Source organism: Pyxicephalus adspersus, chromosome 5 (assembly GCF_032062135.1).
Source record: "Pyxicephalus adspersus chromosome 5, UCB_Pads_2.0, whole genome shotgun sequence".
NCBI lineage: Eukaryota > Metazoa > Chordata > Amphibia > Anura > Pyxicephalidae > Pyxicephalus > Pyxicephalus adspersus.
The window spans coordinates 94451949-94468955 of NC_092862.1; the positions used below are offsets into that span (position 1 = coordinate 94451949).

The window sequence follows — 17007 nt, forward strand, 5'->3', positions numbered from 1 at the left end:
GTATAAAGTCATCACTAGGTCAACTAAAATTAAATTATGAGACACCAACATTTAATGTAACTTATGGTAATAACATAATAGCCAGTACTAAATTGATTCTAAAATATCATAAAAGTAATTAAATCGATACTAAAATTCCTTCTTTACCTGCTGCTATAAGACGATGGGATGTAAGACTGAAAACCATGAAGATGTGTTCAAGTTGAATCTTTATGGCGCTAAGTCTAATCAATGGCACACACTAGCATTCCAGATATAGACACATCACACTAAATTTTAGTAAATAGGGGTGAAGCTTCATTGTTGTATTACCATAGGTCTGTGGCCTTAAATCAGGCCCTTGTCTGTCTTAGGCTGATTTATTAAAGAAGTTGTTTTTTTTTTGTTTCACTTAACCCTGCAAGCGTGTGGTCATGTCAAACGCCAAATTACATGAAGTAAAATTGAAAAAACTAGGAACTTCCCTCTGTATGTGGTTAAGTATTTGAAGCAAATAACTATTCACTGGACTAAGTGAAACCATTCCTCTTTAGTAATTCATGCTATATGTATTTAGTGTGGTAGTAGTGTGACTGCATTCATTATTATTTAACCTTAAATACATATATCTTTTTAATATACTGACACACAGACACATACACGGCCTGATTTTAAGAAACTGAAATATGCATATGAAAAAAGAAATAGGTATTCATATAAACATTTACCATTTTCCTAAAGCCAGTTTCCTAGGAGAAATAGGACTGCTTGCTGTGTTAAAGATGTATGTAGCTGAACTTTTACTTTGGTTTCAGACTCGGCACTGAAATAAGCCATAATTATAGCTCTCAGTTGGGTTGTTTACAAAGAGACATGATATTAATATACAATATTATAAGCCTTCAGTTACGCTATATAATACGTCACAGGGTCTATGTGAATTTAAAGGCAAGTATTAAAAAAAACATATAAAACAATTTAGGTTTACACTATATATCAATATTCTTTCATCTACTTACATTCTATTAAAGATGATTAACATCCTCCAGCTATTGATTTCACAAATACACATCTGTATTCTGTATGTTTAAAAAATTAGTCTTTAACAATCTTTACATTTGAATATTTTCCACCTACATAAAAACCTAAAAGGAGATCTTTATGTGACGAGTAGCTAAATAGAAAAAAAGATCATTTAAAAAAAAGTTTATAGTAAAATTTACTTACCTTTCAAAACTGAGAGGCACACAATATTTGAACTGTATTCATTTACCGATTTTCAGGTTAATGAACTGTTTCTGAACTTTATTGTATACCACTACTGGACTGTTGTACTATGAAAAGCATGCATAGAGGCTGATTTTCTAAAGGAGTTTAAAATGTTCACCTAAAAAGAGATAACATTGAACTCAATTCCATATTCACATGCACATTTAATAAATAACAAGGGGTTTGCCTTGCTTATGATTGATTAGTTCAAGCGCACTTTTTCTTTTCTTGAACTTTCCAAAATGCTTTGGTAAATCAACTTATAAATTCTGGCTGACAATCTCTGCTATGAATGTGAATGTGCGTCCTGTACATTTTTTAACTCTTGGTACACTGAACTTTAGCAGCAATAAGTTAAACAGACATGTGATCTGTGTATATTGTATAAAACCTTGTACCATTTAAACAGGGCTTTCAGCTTTAAAAGACACTCATGCCCTACAGAAACAAATAAGGCTGCATTTCTAAGAACAGACTAAAACGTATGTCTGGACCTATGCAGCGGTGTGTCTAGCATGTCATAAAAGGATGAAAAGCAGACAGATAGCAGCCAGTAGTAAAACAAGTCACTTATTGGTGTTGAATCACTTATACAGGAAAAGTGTTACTTTACTCACTAAAGTTTGCTCAGCAGAATGAGTCGCGCTTCTATCATACACAGTAACTGGTTCATAATACATCATCAATAAAATATGACACTATTAATTAAATATCTATTAGGATAACATATCTTGCTTCTATTTTAATACATAAAAGAAACACAAAATAAAAGTATCTATAAACTAAGGAGAAAATACTTTGAGCAGGATAGTAAAAGGTTGATTTTTTTTATAGCACTATATACAAAACTGCAGATGCATTTTTACAAAAAGATGAAAAAAAAATATTCACAAAGAGGAATAAGAGAAGGAAAAAAAAAGAAAGATAAAAGAGAGGAGGCGGTGAATACATGAGAGCATGAGAGCACAAGGAGGGAGCCTGTCACAATGTTCCTCCCCTTCTTGCAGTCCTTACTCATACTAGACTAAAACTCCCACCCTCTCATTCACTCACTCACTTGAGGCCAAGCCGTCCTCTCTGTCTGTCTCTTTTTCACTCTTTTCTCTCTCTCTGTGAAACAGAAGTCAGAGCTTTCTTCACTGACAGCCTTAAGTATTCCCAGCACTTACTGAGGCTAGAGAGAGAAACTGCAAACCAAAACTACACTAACAAACTTTTTTTTCTCTTTTTATTTTTGTGCTGTTGCTTAAGCATAATATTTTTTTCCCCACAGAGGAAAGAAAAGTAAATATTTTCTCAAAGGATACACTTTTTTGATTTTTAAGAAGAGGAAAAAAAAACAAGCCTCTTTAAACTGGTGTCAGGATGTCTGTGCATTTGCTAAAAGGATTTTTGCTGGTGCTTTGCTGGATTACAGTAAGAAGTACACCAACGCCAGGATCTGAGGGGCACACTTCAATCACTGACTGTCCATCATGTTCCCTGGCTAGATTCCACAAGGATGCACCAAGTTCCCAAAGTGACATGGTGGAAGCAGTCAAGAAGCACATTCTGAATATGCTACATTTAAGGGACAGACCCAACATCACCCAGCCAGTGCCCAAAGCAGCTCTTTTAAATGCCATCAAGAAAGTTCATGTGGGCAAGATAGGAGATGATGGGCAAGTGCAAATAGATGATAGAATTGCACGGAGAGCAGAAGTGAACGAAATTTTGGAGCAAACCTCAGAAATAATCACATTTGCTGAAGCAGGTGAGTGGCACTGTTAAAAAGTTTTCAGCTGTCAAGTTTAGGCTGCAAGTCAAGTCTAGGTACAGACTCCAAAGCAGGTAAAAATGCAAAATATATTACTTTATCTGTGATTTCAATCTGATTGTTTGCATCAGCCAAATTCACATAAAATGTCTCTGAACAATCTTTAACAGAGTACAAGTTTTGGAGGGGGGAGGGTATGGGCATTCTCCAAAACTCAATGGGAAGCTCCTGAGTGCTAAATATTAGGAAAAGCCCCAGGGCATGTTTTCCTCCCAGCAAAGCAATCAGCATGACATGAGAGCAACAACATTATTTCTATGGGCTGAGGGTTAAAGATATTCAAAGGCATTCAAGTAGTTGGAACCAAAGCAACAAGCAGCTCATCCAGTGAACTAAACCCATCTGGTGCCACTAAATTGGTGCAGCTGCCATCCCAGGTAGCACAGCAGTTATAGAGCTGTGCACTTGCAGTGCTCCCAGCTGTGAAACGAGTTCTCTGGCTATGTGCTTCCTTCATTCCATAGCAAGATATCCCCTTGCACTTTTAAAGTGACCAATCCTTTGTGGAAAAAGGCTCATCTCAAAGGTGTACTCCACCCAAGACTGGGCTATTAAAAGGTCTCCAAAATTCCAGTGCTGAAATGCAGATTATGTTTTGACATGAGACCTCTCTTCCATTCATAGGGATGGAAAAAAGTTGTGTTCTCCAAACTGCTGATTGCTGAAAACATACAGGCTGTCAAATCTCAGGGCAAGCTACCTTCTTTTCACAAAACCATTGGGAAAAGCATTTTTTTCCTATCTTGTCTGTACACCAGTTTGAAAAGAATGCCATTGTTTAGTGCAGTGTATGGAAGGCAAAGTATGTGCGAGAACTATAAGCAATATTGTTTAAAGTGTGCAGCAGCAATATAAACAATTAAGACAGCACTCAGAGTTTCCAGTCTTAAAAAACCTGTTGACTCAGATGTTCTGTCTGCAGGAAAGCCTTGCAGTGTGTGTGTGTGCATGCTTTCACAGCAGACATTCCTGCCAGCTTTTTGCTGATTCTGAGTACACAATGAAGCATTGCTTTATACCCCCTGTCATAGAGACTGCCTAATCAATTCTATGGGCTAAAAGCCAATCATTATATACATGTGTCACTTACTGTCATCTACAGTGACATCTAATGCACAACTACACTTCTTTACCAGTTTGGGAAGAGAAAGGGTCAATGTAGATGTATGTTCATTTTTTTTTTTTTTTAGAATGCCCATCTGTTTTGTTATTATGACTTGTATTGGCACAATGCGCACTCTCCCTACACAAGATTATATATAGGTATTAACCTCCTGGCGTAATGGCACTGAAGCCAATACGCAGTTGATTACGCCAATTTTTAAGAAATGTTGAACTGCATCTACGTTATGTAAGAAAATGGAGGAACAGATGAATCAGTTGCTATGTAGTTTATGAAGTAGAGGTATATTTTACAAAATAACATTTTATTCCGTTTTGTAGAAGCCTAAGAAGGTAACAGATTCTTAAATGCAATAAGAGAGTCGTTATATGTAACATGGAATTATTGAAATTGTCACATCAGTTCCAATTCGACTAGAGTGCAGCTGGTTTATGATGTCAGCCTTTTTAAGAAGTTCCTCTGTTTTCATTGGGCTGATTTGCAACCCCACAACTACCCTGAAAATGAAATGATCTAATCTGGTAATTTAGAACAGCCAAAAAGCATTTTTAGTATGGGTGGTAGCGGCGTGACACTGCAAGCTACCCAAGTTCAGGATATGTGATAACAAAAGAAGATGGAGAACCCATAAAGTCACATCAGGACAGGTGAATTTACTAAGATGCCTTCAAAAAATTAAACAACGCAAAAGGGCCATAAATGTAATAACTGCTTCACTGATGCAAAATTATTTTATCATTCTATTGTACTCAATGGAGGTCAAATGTATTCAGCACTGAAGGATGAGACAAGAAAACTGTGGTCTGAAACACAGGTAGAGAAGTTACATCTAAGCTCTAATTGTTTCAGAAGCCTTCCGCAAGTATCAAGCAACTCGCTGGCTTATTAGTACAAGATTTACACAACTTTCACCAAGGATGCTTACAGTTTTTAATGCTATCGGAAAAGTGTGTGCATCCTGGGTTAAAGATGCATGAAGTTTAAATGCAATACATTTAAAGATAAAACACTTGGTGTCATAAGACTTGTAACTACTAAAAAAGATGAAATATGCAGCCAGGCAGTTTCTTAAAAAGTAAGAGTTTGCCACTTGGATCAGGCTAAATCTTCCAGTAAGTCTACTTTGCTGTAACCGCACACATTACAATATATATATATATATATATATATATATATATATAAATATATTACTGGACGTATGACTACACAATTATGCGGCTACCGATTTTGCAATTTAACAGATGTCTGGGTATGTTAAAGAAGCAAGTGTGGGAAGTGTGGGTATATAATTTATTTCAATATTATCCACAGTTGACCCAATTTGTTCTTAATGTTATATTCCTAATTTTGTGTAGATGACCATGAAAAAGCATTGAAATGTGTACCACATCTGTCTGTAGAACAGTAGCTTCATTTTAATGGCCACTGGAGGGCAGTAGCCACTGCAGTCTGAAATGTGCCTGTTGCTTTCTTTTCCATTAATACATAAATGCAGAGTGGTAATCTCCCATTGGTTATTTGCTGTCCTATCCATTGGCGCAGGCTGTGTGCAGGCTATATAAATGCAGCATCTTTGCTTTTCTAAGTATAAGAGGCAGAGTAGGCACCACAGAGTCAAATAAAATTATATATTACTGCCCACAAGAAATTACAAACAATGTAGTGTTTCTCTGCTTACGATTAGAAATATATATAAGCCTGATTTAATATGTCTACGAGCTCTCTCATGATTTAGGGCGCTGTTTTACACACAGTCATAAGCAGTTTAGGTAGTTTTCTGCCTGTGATTCTCTTATTGACTGTGATTGCAGTTATTAACAGCAGACCTGGGACAATTTTTTCCTTGTGTATAATAGGGCCCTTATTCACATTCATCTTGGCAGATCTAAGGTTTTCTGCAATCATTTACATCAAATTGACAAAAGGGCAAACAAGGGCAATATTTCATTAGGGGTTGGCTCCAAGAGAGTAGCATTTATTAGAACATTTACAACTATTTGACTTAGAAAAGTGAAAAGGGACTGTTCCCTCCCTTGTGATGGGAACATCTTGCTAAGATTTTCTCGTTTCAGGAATAAGTTAACTGGTCTGGAAAACCATTGCAACCAAACAATGAAATCCCTTTTTCTTATTTATGGGACATCAATTAGCGAGTGTCTTGACAATAAAATCTTTGTTGAGAAAAAAAAAGAAATATACTGTTGTGTTACCTTGGTCAAGGGATAGGTTGTTTTAATACCCAAAAATGATTGGCTGTGAGTCTCTTGTGCAAAAGGTGTGCAGAGGTGTGCCCCAAAATCATGCAGGAGCCTATTAGTGATTCATCCATTTGGATCTTTAACTACTGATAGCAGTCAGTGCCCCCGCAGTGTGTCACTCTTTTCGTCCTCCCGCAATCCATAGGACAGAACAGGTTGCTCAGCAATTGTCCAAATCAAACGTCCACCAATAATCATTTTGCGCAACAAAAGTTGAAAATGTGTACCTAGCATCGGAATGCATTGCATATGTTAAGTTTTTAATTAAATGTCCAGTTGTTATTTTCCAAGAATTAGGACGGCATTTAGCTATTTTTCAAAAGGCAGTGCCAACAACGCACACTTTCCAATAAAAAATCATCTCATTAGCAGTATATAATCAGACCAGTTGTTAGTGACTATTACACTGTGAGCATCTTTAACGCTCCTTGCATTGCGCTATCAGATATGCCAATTGACCCACAAGTTTGTTTGATCTGTGTTTAAACAGAGGGGCCATAGCACAAAGCTCTTATTAATATTGAGAATATTTTTTTAAAACTGTTCATCCTTTTTAAAAGCTGCCAAAGACGAAAATCCATTTAAGCAGGAAATCAAGCTTCAGTGTTAGTTTATTTCTGGATAATTTAACTGTTGGTATTTATCAGCCAGGCGGCAGTATGCCATGCCAAAAGGTCTTTTTGCAGAAGTTAGGGGATACACTGTAAGTTATACAAATGTTGTATATGTAATATTATTCTCAAAGAGTCACTCATAATATGCCAGTATTTCTTACAAAGTTCTCTTATATAACGGTAGCTACTGTTAGCAAGGTTTTTTTTGGTTTGTCTATTATTTTACATATATCATTTTAATAAGTCATGTTTCAGCCCATGTTGTTTCAAGAGGTTTGGGCTGTCTATGTGAAGATTTAGTGAAGTGAAGACTTATCACATCAAACCACATCATATATCAATGTACACTGTAAGCTAGTACTAAGAACAATTATAAATGTGCTAATCACACCAGTAACCAACTGGAGTACATGCATAGCATGGGAATGTTATCACTTTCATACAGTAGATCAGTGTGGAGTAATATATTTGCTAACGTAGCTAACTTACTTTGCTCTGACATACTCAGTATGTGTCAGACCCGTGTTATTAATACAAATAGTAATGCATTTTACTTTGCAGCAGCAATTTTTAGTTCCAGGCTGCTGCATCAACACAATTATTTATTGCTTTTACTTCTGGTTTGTTTATGATTTTTTTTTTTTTTATTTCACGTGCTTACCCCTTTTTTATTGCCATATACTACTTTTTCTTATCTTTTTTTCTGCTGCCAGGTAGTTGTCTTCAAATTTTGGCAAGCTGCTCTCAGCACATTATATACTAGATATTGTCAGACCAAACTAACGTGCACACATAATTATTCATGCCTGACAGATCAATCCACTGACTCATTGATATCATGTGCAGTTGTTAGGCTGTGAAGTGCACAGAAATAGCAAAAAAAATCCCTATATGAAAATATGTTTTGAAAAAATGTAAATATCTGTTTTAAAAATTAACCTTATTGCTGTTTTCTGCACAAGTTATAACACATGTCCACCAAGATGCTTTTAAACATCCCCTGTGTCAGTAAAACTAGAAGTGAAACTTGTACTTATTTTACACTGCATTGTGTATGGTAGCCTGCTTTCAAAATCCAGGTGTGCTGTCTGGAAGTCTGAATTCCCTGTTTATTAGTCTATAATGATATACAAAGTAAAAGTAAGCCAACTCAGGCTTGATTCCAGCCATAAGCAGACACTCAGAGAACAGCAACACAACACACATACATACAAAGTACATACTTACATAATATATCTAGAATTTTTTTAATACTACCTAAAGTAACCCTGTCACTCAAATAAGAAGAACAAGAACCTGTAAAAGAAGGTCCCTTGGGTCACCTTCAGATTTCTGTGGTTTCTTTTGCTGACTTCCAGGTCAGTACTCTGTCCTGTAATGATGTAAGGGTCAGCAGGAGGAATCTGTGAGAGCTATAGGGAATCTAGGAGATCAACAATTCTGGAAGTGTAACTTTTCCAGTGAACTTTTAATTGACAAGTTGTTTATGGTGGCACTGGCAGTTGGGGAGGTAGCTGTTTACATTTTTTTACAGGTATGCATTCCTTGGAAAGTTCATTATAGTGACAGTAATATAATTCATATTCACTTTAAATGTGATCCTCATAAGAACTAGAGTTATTTCCCACTGCAACCACCACCAATTAGATTAAAACTTTCAGGATCGATCTATTGCTGATTGGTGTGTGAGAGAAAGTAACTCCATATTTAGAATGATACCTAAGGCTTTGTACCATTAATGGAGGTGTACATTATGTCTTACAGGGCATTTTGGGATATCCAATAGGCAGGGATAAAGGAAACATGTTAAGAAACATGTTAAGGATATCTATTTCTAAATTGTTTTACATAAGGGAACATCATAGGGAACAAAAGCACAATAAGCAACAAGTACAAGTAAAATTACTTTGTATAAAGCCAATCCAATGCAAGACAAAGCAACAGATTAGCTTTAAATATGACTCCACAATCGGCACATTCCTACTATTGGCTCACCAACTACTCTTTTCAGCTGATAGGAGTTTAGCTGAAGGAACATACCCAATATTTTTAGCACACACCTATTCCTCAATGTGAAGCAATAGTGATTGACTGGGGCAGGGAGTTAGTTCTTAGGCAAACTCCAAGTCCTGATCTGGATATTATACAGGACTAACTTCCAGCAACCTAACAGAGCTGTGGAGAAGCAACAGTAGGTATTTCCAGCTGGTAGAGTCAGAATGTAAGCATTAAAGCATGGACAAAAGACAGGTTTATGGTTTATTGTATCCTACGTAGGAAGTTGTAGTGGTCCTATGTTAGCTATCATTGGATTTAATCTTTCAGTACTGTTTAGTTTAAAGAATTAATCAACTTTGAAACTCACATTTTATGTGCTTCATTTATCAGTATAGAATATGTTTTGGCAGGGCTGGCTATTCCGTAGGAACAATCTCAAAGCATTTAAAACATTATGCTAACTAGTCATCACCCAAACTACTTGTATCATTACTTAAAGGTGGTACTGATCTTTTTAACAACTACTATATTTAAACAGTAAAAACAAATATCACTTAAAATCCACCTTCTTTCAATAAAGAATTACTTGTTATAATAAGAAACACTTCATTTGCTCATGATCAAATAACCCAGCAGAACCTATTACTCATTTCACCCTCTGCCAAGAACATGGAGTCTTTATCAAGGGAACGCCCCCACATCATGATGTTCACGATCAGCACAATTATGCCAACAAGTATATGCATAAGAGAAAACATCCCAAAAAATGCTGTTCCCTGATTATATCCATTCCTCAGCATATCAACCAGCAGTGTTCTATAATTAACACGTACACAGCATGTTAAATTAGAAACATAAATGACAGCGACAAAGCTTCCTCTACATTTCTTATAAATCTAGTTTATGCAATCCTCAGAAACTCATAATGCAATAAAGGGAGCCAATCTAAATGACAGAAAATGACATGCTATGTATATAAACTTATTGACCTAAGGATGGATAGATAGATAGATAGATAGATGGGCCCATCATTTACAGGTATTTTCCAATCCAGAGGATTGCTTATTTCCATTACATACTTCAATAGGTGCTTTGGAACCATATGTTGTTACTTTGTTATATGAGAAAAAAGTGAGCAAACCCAAAGGAGTCACTAAAAACTATCATTTTAGTATTTCTTCGCTGCATTCAATTTTTTTAATTTCTCCGTATTGTAGCTTTAACAGCCTAGTTATCTAACAGAGATGGGACAGTGGCAAGTTTCATAGAATTACTGTCCATGAGGCAAGGTTATCATCACACATTCATAATTACAGTGCTGCAGTGTTTAACAAGAATTCTTACTGACCTGTGGGGAGTGCTGTATGCAGAAGTGCTAAAATGAGAGGAAATATGAATATGTATCTTGAGGCCATATACAGGACAAATTAGAATTGGATATTGGACTTTGGTTATTTGTTTAAACAACGGATCAAAGGCAAACAAATATAACAGCACGTTTGTTTAAACAAAATCTTTTTGCTCTAAATACATTTTGGGATTGCATAGATATTATATTCTAAATAAAAAGGTAAACCTTAATAAAGCACCAAATCAATCAAGTTGCTGCTATTTTACATTGTCACTGACCATCTCAGATACTTTTGAGTGTTAAAGAGTTTGTTTTATCCTAATGGGCCTGTGGAAGTTGCCTTTTTGTCACTTTAAATTACCCTGTTACATATATACTAATTCCAAGTCACATATGGTAAAAATCTGTTGGTACTTTAATATTAATAATTTATTAATAATAATGCATGCAAATGTGTGAAGTTAAAATATTGTGTTAATATCCTTTTTTGTTTTTTGTCATTTTATCATACAGGGCCATCAAAGAAAGTGCTTCACTTTGAAATTTCCAAAGAAGGCAGTGATTTACTGATAATCCGAGAAGCGGAACTCTGGCTTTTTCTAAAACTGTCGAAAGCCAACCGAAGTCGGGCTAGATTAACAATACGGCTGTATCAGCAGCACAGGGTTCAGAAAGAACACAGAGGATCTGAGTCAAATAAAAATGAAGTTCTGATTGCTGAGAAAGTGGTGGACACAAAGAAAAGTGGCTGGCACACATTCCCCATATCTGGGAGCATCCAGCGTTTACTGAATTATGGCAAATCATCTATGGACATTCGAGTCGCTTGTGATCAGTGTCAAGAGTCTGGGGCAACTCCTGTCTTGCTTGGAAAAAGAAAGAGAAAAGATGATGAGGAGAGAGAAGCAGGTACAAATGGAGGTGAGGAAGAAAAAGAACAATCACATAGGCCGTTCCTAATGATTGTTGCTCAGCAGACAGATGAGCACCCACACAGAAGAAAAAAACGGGGCCTAGAATGTGATGGTAAAGTAAGCAATTGCTGCAAAAAGCAATTTTACGTAAGTTTTAAAGATATAGGTTGGAGCGACTGGATCATAGCCCCTCCTGGCTACCATGCCAACTACTGCGAGGGAGACTGTCCTAACCACATTGCTGGGACTTCTGGGGCCTCTCTTTCTTTTCATTCCACAGTAATCCATCAGTATCGAGTTAAAGGCCACAGCCCCTTCAACAACATTAAATCCTGCTGTGTTCCATCTAAGTTGAGAGCTATGTCCATGCTCTACTATGATGATGGACAAAATATAATTAAGAAGGACATCCAAAACATGATTGTGGAAGAGTGTGGTTGCTCGTAAACTGAACACTTGGTATCACACCAATCACAAATGAATTGCAATTGACTTGTTAGTGGGTAATGATTACCGAGAGATGAACTTAAGAAGGAAGATCACGTTCTGCATCTGCTGCAGTTGGTATACGAAAAAAGACATTTTTAGCTCCTATAGCTATGAGCTTGGATACTTTATAAAGAGGCACAAGGATACACCTGTTTATCCATGTATACAACACATTCCAGTTTGTGGAAATGTATAGGCATTTATACAAGTTGTATATATAGATATTCAGAAATAGATCTATAGCACCATTTTAGTTCAACCCTTTATTTTATTTTACAACTGTACTGTGCAGGTGACTCAACTTCTTCCTTTGCACTATTACTGCATACTAAAAAGGAAAACAAAACCGAAAAAGCATACAAAGTTATATTTCATCAAGGTGCTTAAGATCTTAGAACTATGCAACTTATGGGGTTTGAAAACTGTTTACCCAAAAAAAGAAAAAAAAAAGAAAAAAGACTTTTCAGTGGAAGTAACATGTTTAATATTTTTGTTCTTTCATGAGAGATACTTGAAAGGAACATGTTGGTTCAGGTACTGGAACCAAACATTTCTATATTTTGTAAAAAAAAGTTTCTTTTTTATTTGCACTACAACAGTATTTGACCTGTCTAATATCCTTATTTAACAAGTATTTTTTTGAGAGAGGTTTTAAGAGCTGCACTTAACATGAGATATATGAGAACTGCTACAGCACACTTCAAAATAGCTATTTTTATGACTATTTTCAATATTTTTCTACCTTAAATGAGACACTTACACCAAAGACATGTGTGTAAAGATTTAAGTCTGCCTGTGGTTGGTAATTACTGAGCAAATGGGAAGGAAGAATTTAAAGGATTGAGTGTAAATGAAAATGTATCAAAGCCAAAATTGTATACTTTATCTACATCCATTTTAGGTAATTATGCTGCTTCCAGGCAGCTTTTGTTTCCTTTAAAAAAGGCACTTCAGCAACTTATCTCTATTGCATATTTCTTCTTTGGTTAACCATTCCACTAATTGGATAACCATTTTAGTATGCTGACATATGTTCTTGAATTTCAGAATTGTGAATATGCACAAAATGACATTGTTTTGACAATAATGCAAGCTTCATACTGTGTGGCATACAACAAAGAACATTATGGCAAGCATGGTGTACCATAAATAACTGGAGCACATTAATGACATCAATGTACACATGATTGTACAAATGGTATTGCAATTTGGCTGTTTTAGATTTTATCTTTGATTTGTTATTTGAACTGCACTAGTAGGTAACAAAGACCACTTTTTTGAGTCATTTCAAATGTTGCAGATTTAAAAATATCTCCCACTATGTTAGTTCTCCCATAGCTGCTGCCATAATATACACCCATAGTAAAACCTTGCCTTAGCTACTGGTTTTTAGTAGCAATATTTTTTTCAGTCTTTTTTTTACGGGGAAAGCCTTTCAAATAAATACAACTGTACAAAATCACACCAGAGAGAAGAAATTAAAAACATCACTTTGCTGCATTATATTTAAAAAATTATTTTAGCAACGATACATTAAGTGCTCATGTTAAAATATGTATATGTGTAATAAGGTGCAAAATATCCAATTTTGTGCAGGTATATCAAAATACATGCTTATTACTATTTTTAATTTATTCCACAGTATTTAGCTTGCATTGTAAAGCAAATGTTTTATTCATATATTTGCTTTTTATACTGATACATTTCTGACTTGTTTGCAGTTTGCAAAATTAAAAAAAAAGAAAAAGAAAAAAAAAAAGATAAAAAAGAAAAAGGTAAAAAGAAATGCAAAGTAGAACATAGTGTAACACATACACTGTTGTATATAAATCTTTTCAAGTGGTAATTTGTAAAAAAAAAATTCATACAAAGTTACATATAGAAAAGCATTTGAGTAGAAAAACAGTTAAAATATACTACATAGCTACATTTCTTTACTTTTGACAAGCATTTCTTAAATTTGTCAAACATTTCAGTGCTTTCAAACAATGAAGTATTTTGCTGCCGAAAATCTAAACATTTCTTTATAGCCCGAGTTCTAATACTCACAACAAAAATTTAAAAATTAGGTTATTGTACATTTAAAATATAACCTTACCTAGGAATTACCAGTTAAAACAACTATGATAAAAAGTAAGGCTGCACAATATCCTTTACATTCTGAAAATGTACTGAGGATGCAGAATGAGCAGATTTTCATCTTCCTCTGGCATGAAACAGACAGCGTGGAAAGGCATCTTACTATAACTTATAGCCAACATTGTGAGTTCTAATACTCACAAAAATATTTTAAATATTAGGGTATTGAACATTTAAAATAAAACCTTCCCTAGGAATTACCAGTTAAAACAATTAACAATAAAGAGTAACGCTACACAAAATGTTTACTAAGTCTGTTTTAAATAATACTATTAATGCTATACCATAAAGTCACAAAAATAACTGTTATGTTCATATGGTGTGTATATTACAAGACAGTTGAACTCTACAGGGACTTTCCAGTTATGGCCCCTCAGGGTAACATAGAAGTATCAACTCTCATAGCACCATTTTCACCACTGACAGAATACTTTTATCACATTACATCTTCAGTAATGTTACAGGCGAAGCCTGGTATGGCAACTCATATAATCCAATATATGTTGTCATTGTAATAAGCATATCTATATATAGTTTAGACGTACTTTTTTATGGTACTATAAACATCATAATGATTTAGTGTGGGGTAATTTATTTTGGTACACAGAGGGATCACAAAATTAAATTTTTTTCTAAAGTAAATGAAAACCACTTTAGTTTTAATCACATGACCAGATAGCTCATTGATAATAAACCTGGTATATGTATTTTGGGGGATAGGTAGTTTCTTAAAGAAAATAAAAATCAAAGGTATAAAGCTGATCTCCAAATAAAGATGTTTAAATTGTCAGAGAAGTTAACCATGCTTGCTCCAACCTAGCAATCATATAGAAGAATGTATCTTAAAAGCATTGTTGGCTGCACATAGTATGCTTTTGGAGCAAATACAGGTTAACTAAACTAAAATTCAAAATCATGCCTATAGAAAATACATTACCTTCTTATTTTACCTTGTTTTTATATAATATAAAGATAAATCTAGGCTAGGGAAATGATGAATAAAGAAAATAAACATACTTGATAACATGAGTCATATTTAATAAAGTATGTGGCTATGCCAGGAAATAGAAAATCTGCATAAGATGAGAGAAAAGTGGCACAGCAATCAAGGCTGACCATAGCAGAACAGAACAGAAGACAATTTACTCTAATGAAATCTGCATGTCTACAAATAGCAATATAAATTACTACCATATTTTACCATTTTCACAGGCCATGCTACATAGAAAACAACCATCCTTTTAGGTGGCTGTGCTGGAAAAAAATAATTACTGATAAATACAACCACATTTTTCTGAAGGTCCAACCATAGCTTTTCAAATATCTTTTCATCATTAGAGGTTGGTAAATTTATGTTTATATCAGTTTCCTCCATACTTTTTAGATGTATTTTCTACAGAAGCTCTTTGTGGTCACCAGCCTATAATTGACTTTGAAATTAATTATGTAACCTATGAATGCAATGCATGTAAATATTAAAATACAAAAAAAAAAAACAGACTACAAACAATTAGGAAATGTTAACCTTGGGAAAACAACTTTTAGAAACAAATGGATTCTATTTAACAGACTGAACACTATTGCAGATCATCCTCCTTCACCAGAATGTGGATAAACATCATGTCACCTCTTAAAAAAAGAGGTTATAATGCATAACATATCATAAATGTCTACATTTGAAACTGAATTATAATTATTAAAAAATTATTTAAAGTATTTTATTTGTAAAATCAAGTTACACAATTTTTCAAAAATACAAGATTATAAAAGTTTGATCACATTAACTGCCAATGTCAGTTCTATAAAGGTCAACTTACAAAAAAATAATTTATTCTTTTAGCATACTTTATTGAAAAAAATAATATTTATTTTGTAAAATAAAGAGAAAACATGGTAATTCCCTAGTTTCTTCTTACATTGTTAACTCTTGTGACCAATTCATTCTGACAAAAAAATGTTTTCTTTGCATTCCACTTTCACTTTTTTAATTGCTTTAACCTATGTCCATTCTGCTTTATGTAATTAAAGTTGTTAATTTATATGAGAATATTTTCAACTATGTCAATGATTTCTTAATATTTATTGTGTAAAAGGACTGGTATTTTTTTTTTATTTACGTTTGTTGAAAGAGATATTTGCATTTGTTTATAGTAGATATTATTTATTTTGACAGCATTCCATTCAGTATGATTTACATGTGGACGGTATGCTAGCTGTATAATTAAGTGGGAAATACTCAACAGCAGCTCCTTGTAGATTTTAGTTTTTTTTAAAGATCTGTTTCGATAGTCTTTTTTCCATCCTTTTTAAAAAACATTATTTTAACGGTTTACCTTAAGCACAGGTAGTTGTTTTGGTAAACCCTGACATTGTTGTTAAAAAGGATGATTAAAAAAATCAAAGGAAGACTCCTATGTTGAGACATGTATATGTACATGGAAGATGTTTGGGGTAAGATATTGTTTTATCTTGAACTTTTGTAATCTTGCCCTTTGAAAAAAAACAACATGAACGTAAGTGAGAAAAATAAAGGGAGTTTACTGAAAAACATGTTGGTCACTGTGTGTTTTTGTTACTCTGGGGTCTTTTTAAGATGGGATGAAATGTAAAGGAAATGCTATAAATACGTTCACTGTGCTATTTCTATATTGTTTTCTAGGGAGGAACTGCCTATGTTGAAAGCTGATTACTTTGTCACAACCCTTAAACACTCTGTGTTGCATGCATCTAACTACATTCAAACAAGACCTAAAAACAACATAGTTGCTGCTTTAAAAAAATTGGAGCTGGCGTACTTAAAGAGTTTTTTTCACACCTTTATTAGTTTTTCTGATTTACAGGAATTTAAAATTTGAAGGTTCCTGTGCATACTTGTGACAAGTTACTAACTCTCTAGGTAGCAATGCCAGGATTCATCATGCAAACCTTGGAGTCTGCAGTCAACAATAGCAGTTTACAAAAATCATTGTATAAAATCTAAAGGACAAGTAAAGAAGAAATAATGGAATTGGTGGTCAAGGACTGAAATTTTTTCCAGCTAATAGAAAATATTCAAAA

General features: G+C 34.4%; 1 protein-coding gene across 1 annotated transcript; it reads left to right on the plus strand.

Moving 5' to 3' along the window:
* Positions 1 to 2321: 2321 nt before the first annotated feature.
* INHBA (inhibin subunit beta A) lies at positions 2322 to 16498 on the plus strand. Its single transcript, XM_072412168.1, has 2 exons — positions 2322 to 3001; positions 10922 to 16498. The coding sequence occupies exons 1-2, from the start codon at positions 2614 to 2616 to the stop codon at positions 11767 to 11769; spliced, it is 1236 nt and encodes a 411-aa protein (XP_072268269.1). The 5' UTR covers positions 2322 to 2613; the 3' UTR covers positions 11770 to 16498.
* Positions 16499 to 17007: the final 509 nt, after the last annotated feature.

Excerpts from the sequence above, each read along its gene's own strand:
- INHBA (XM_072412168.1), top strand. The coding sequence starts at position 2,614 with ATGTCTGTGCATTTGCTAAAAGGATTTTTGCTGGTGCTTTGCTGGATT. Across the intron at positions 3,002-10,921 it reads AATCACATTTGCTGAAGCAG|GGCCATCAAAGAAAGTGCTT; the intron begins GTGAGTGGCACT and ends TTTATCATACAG.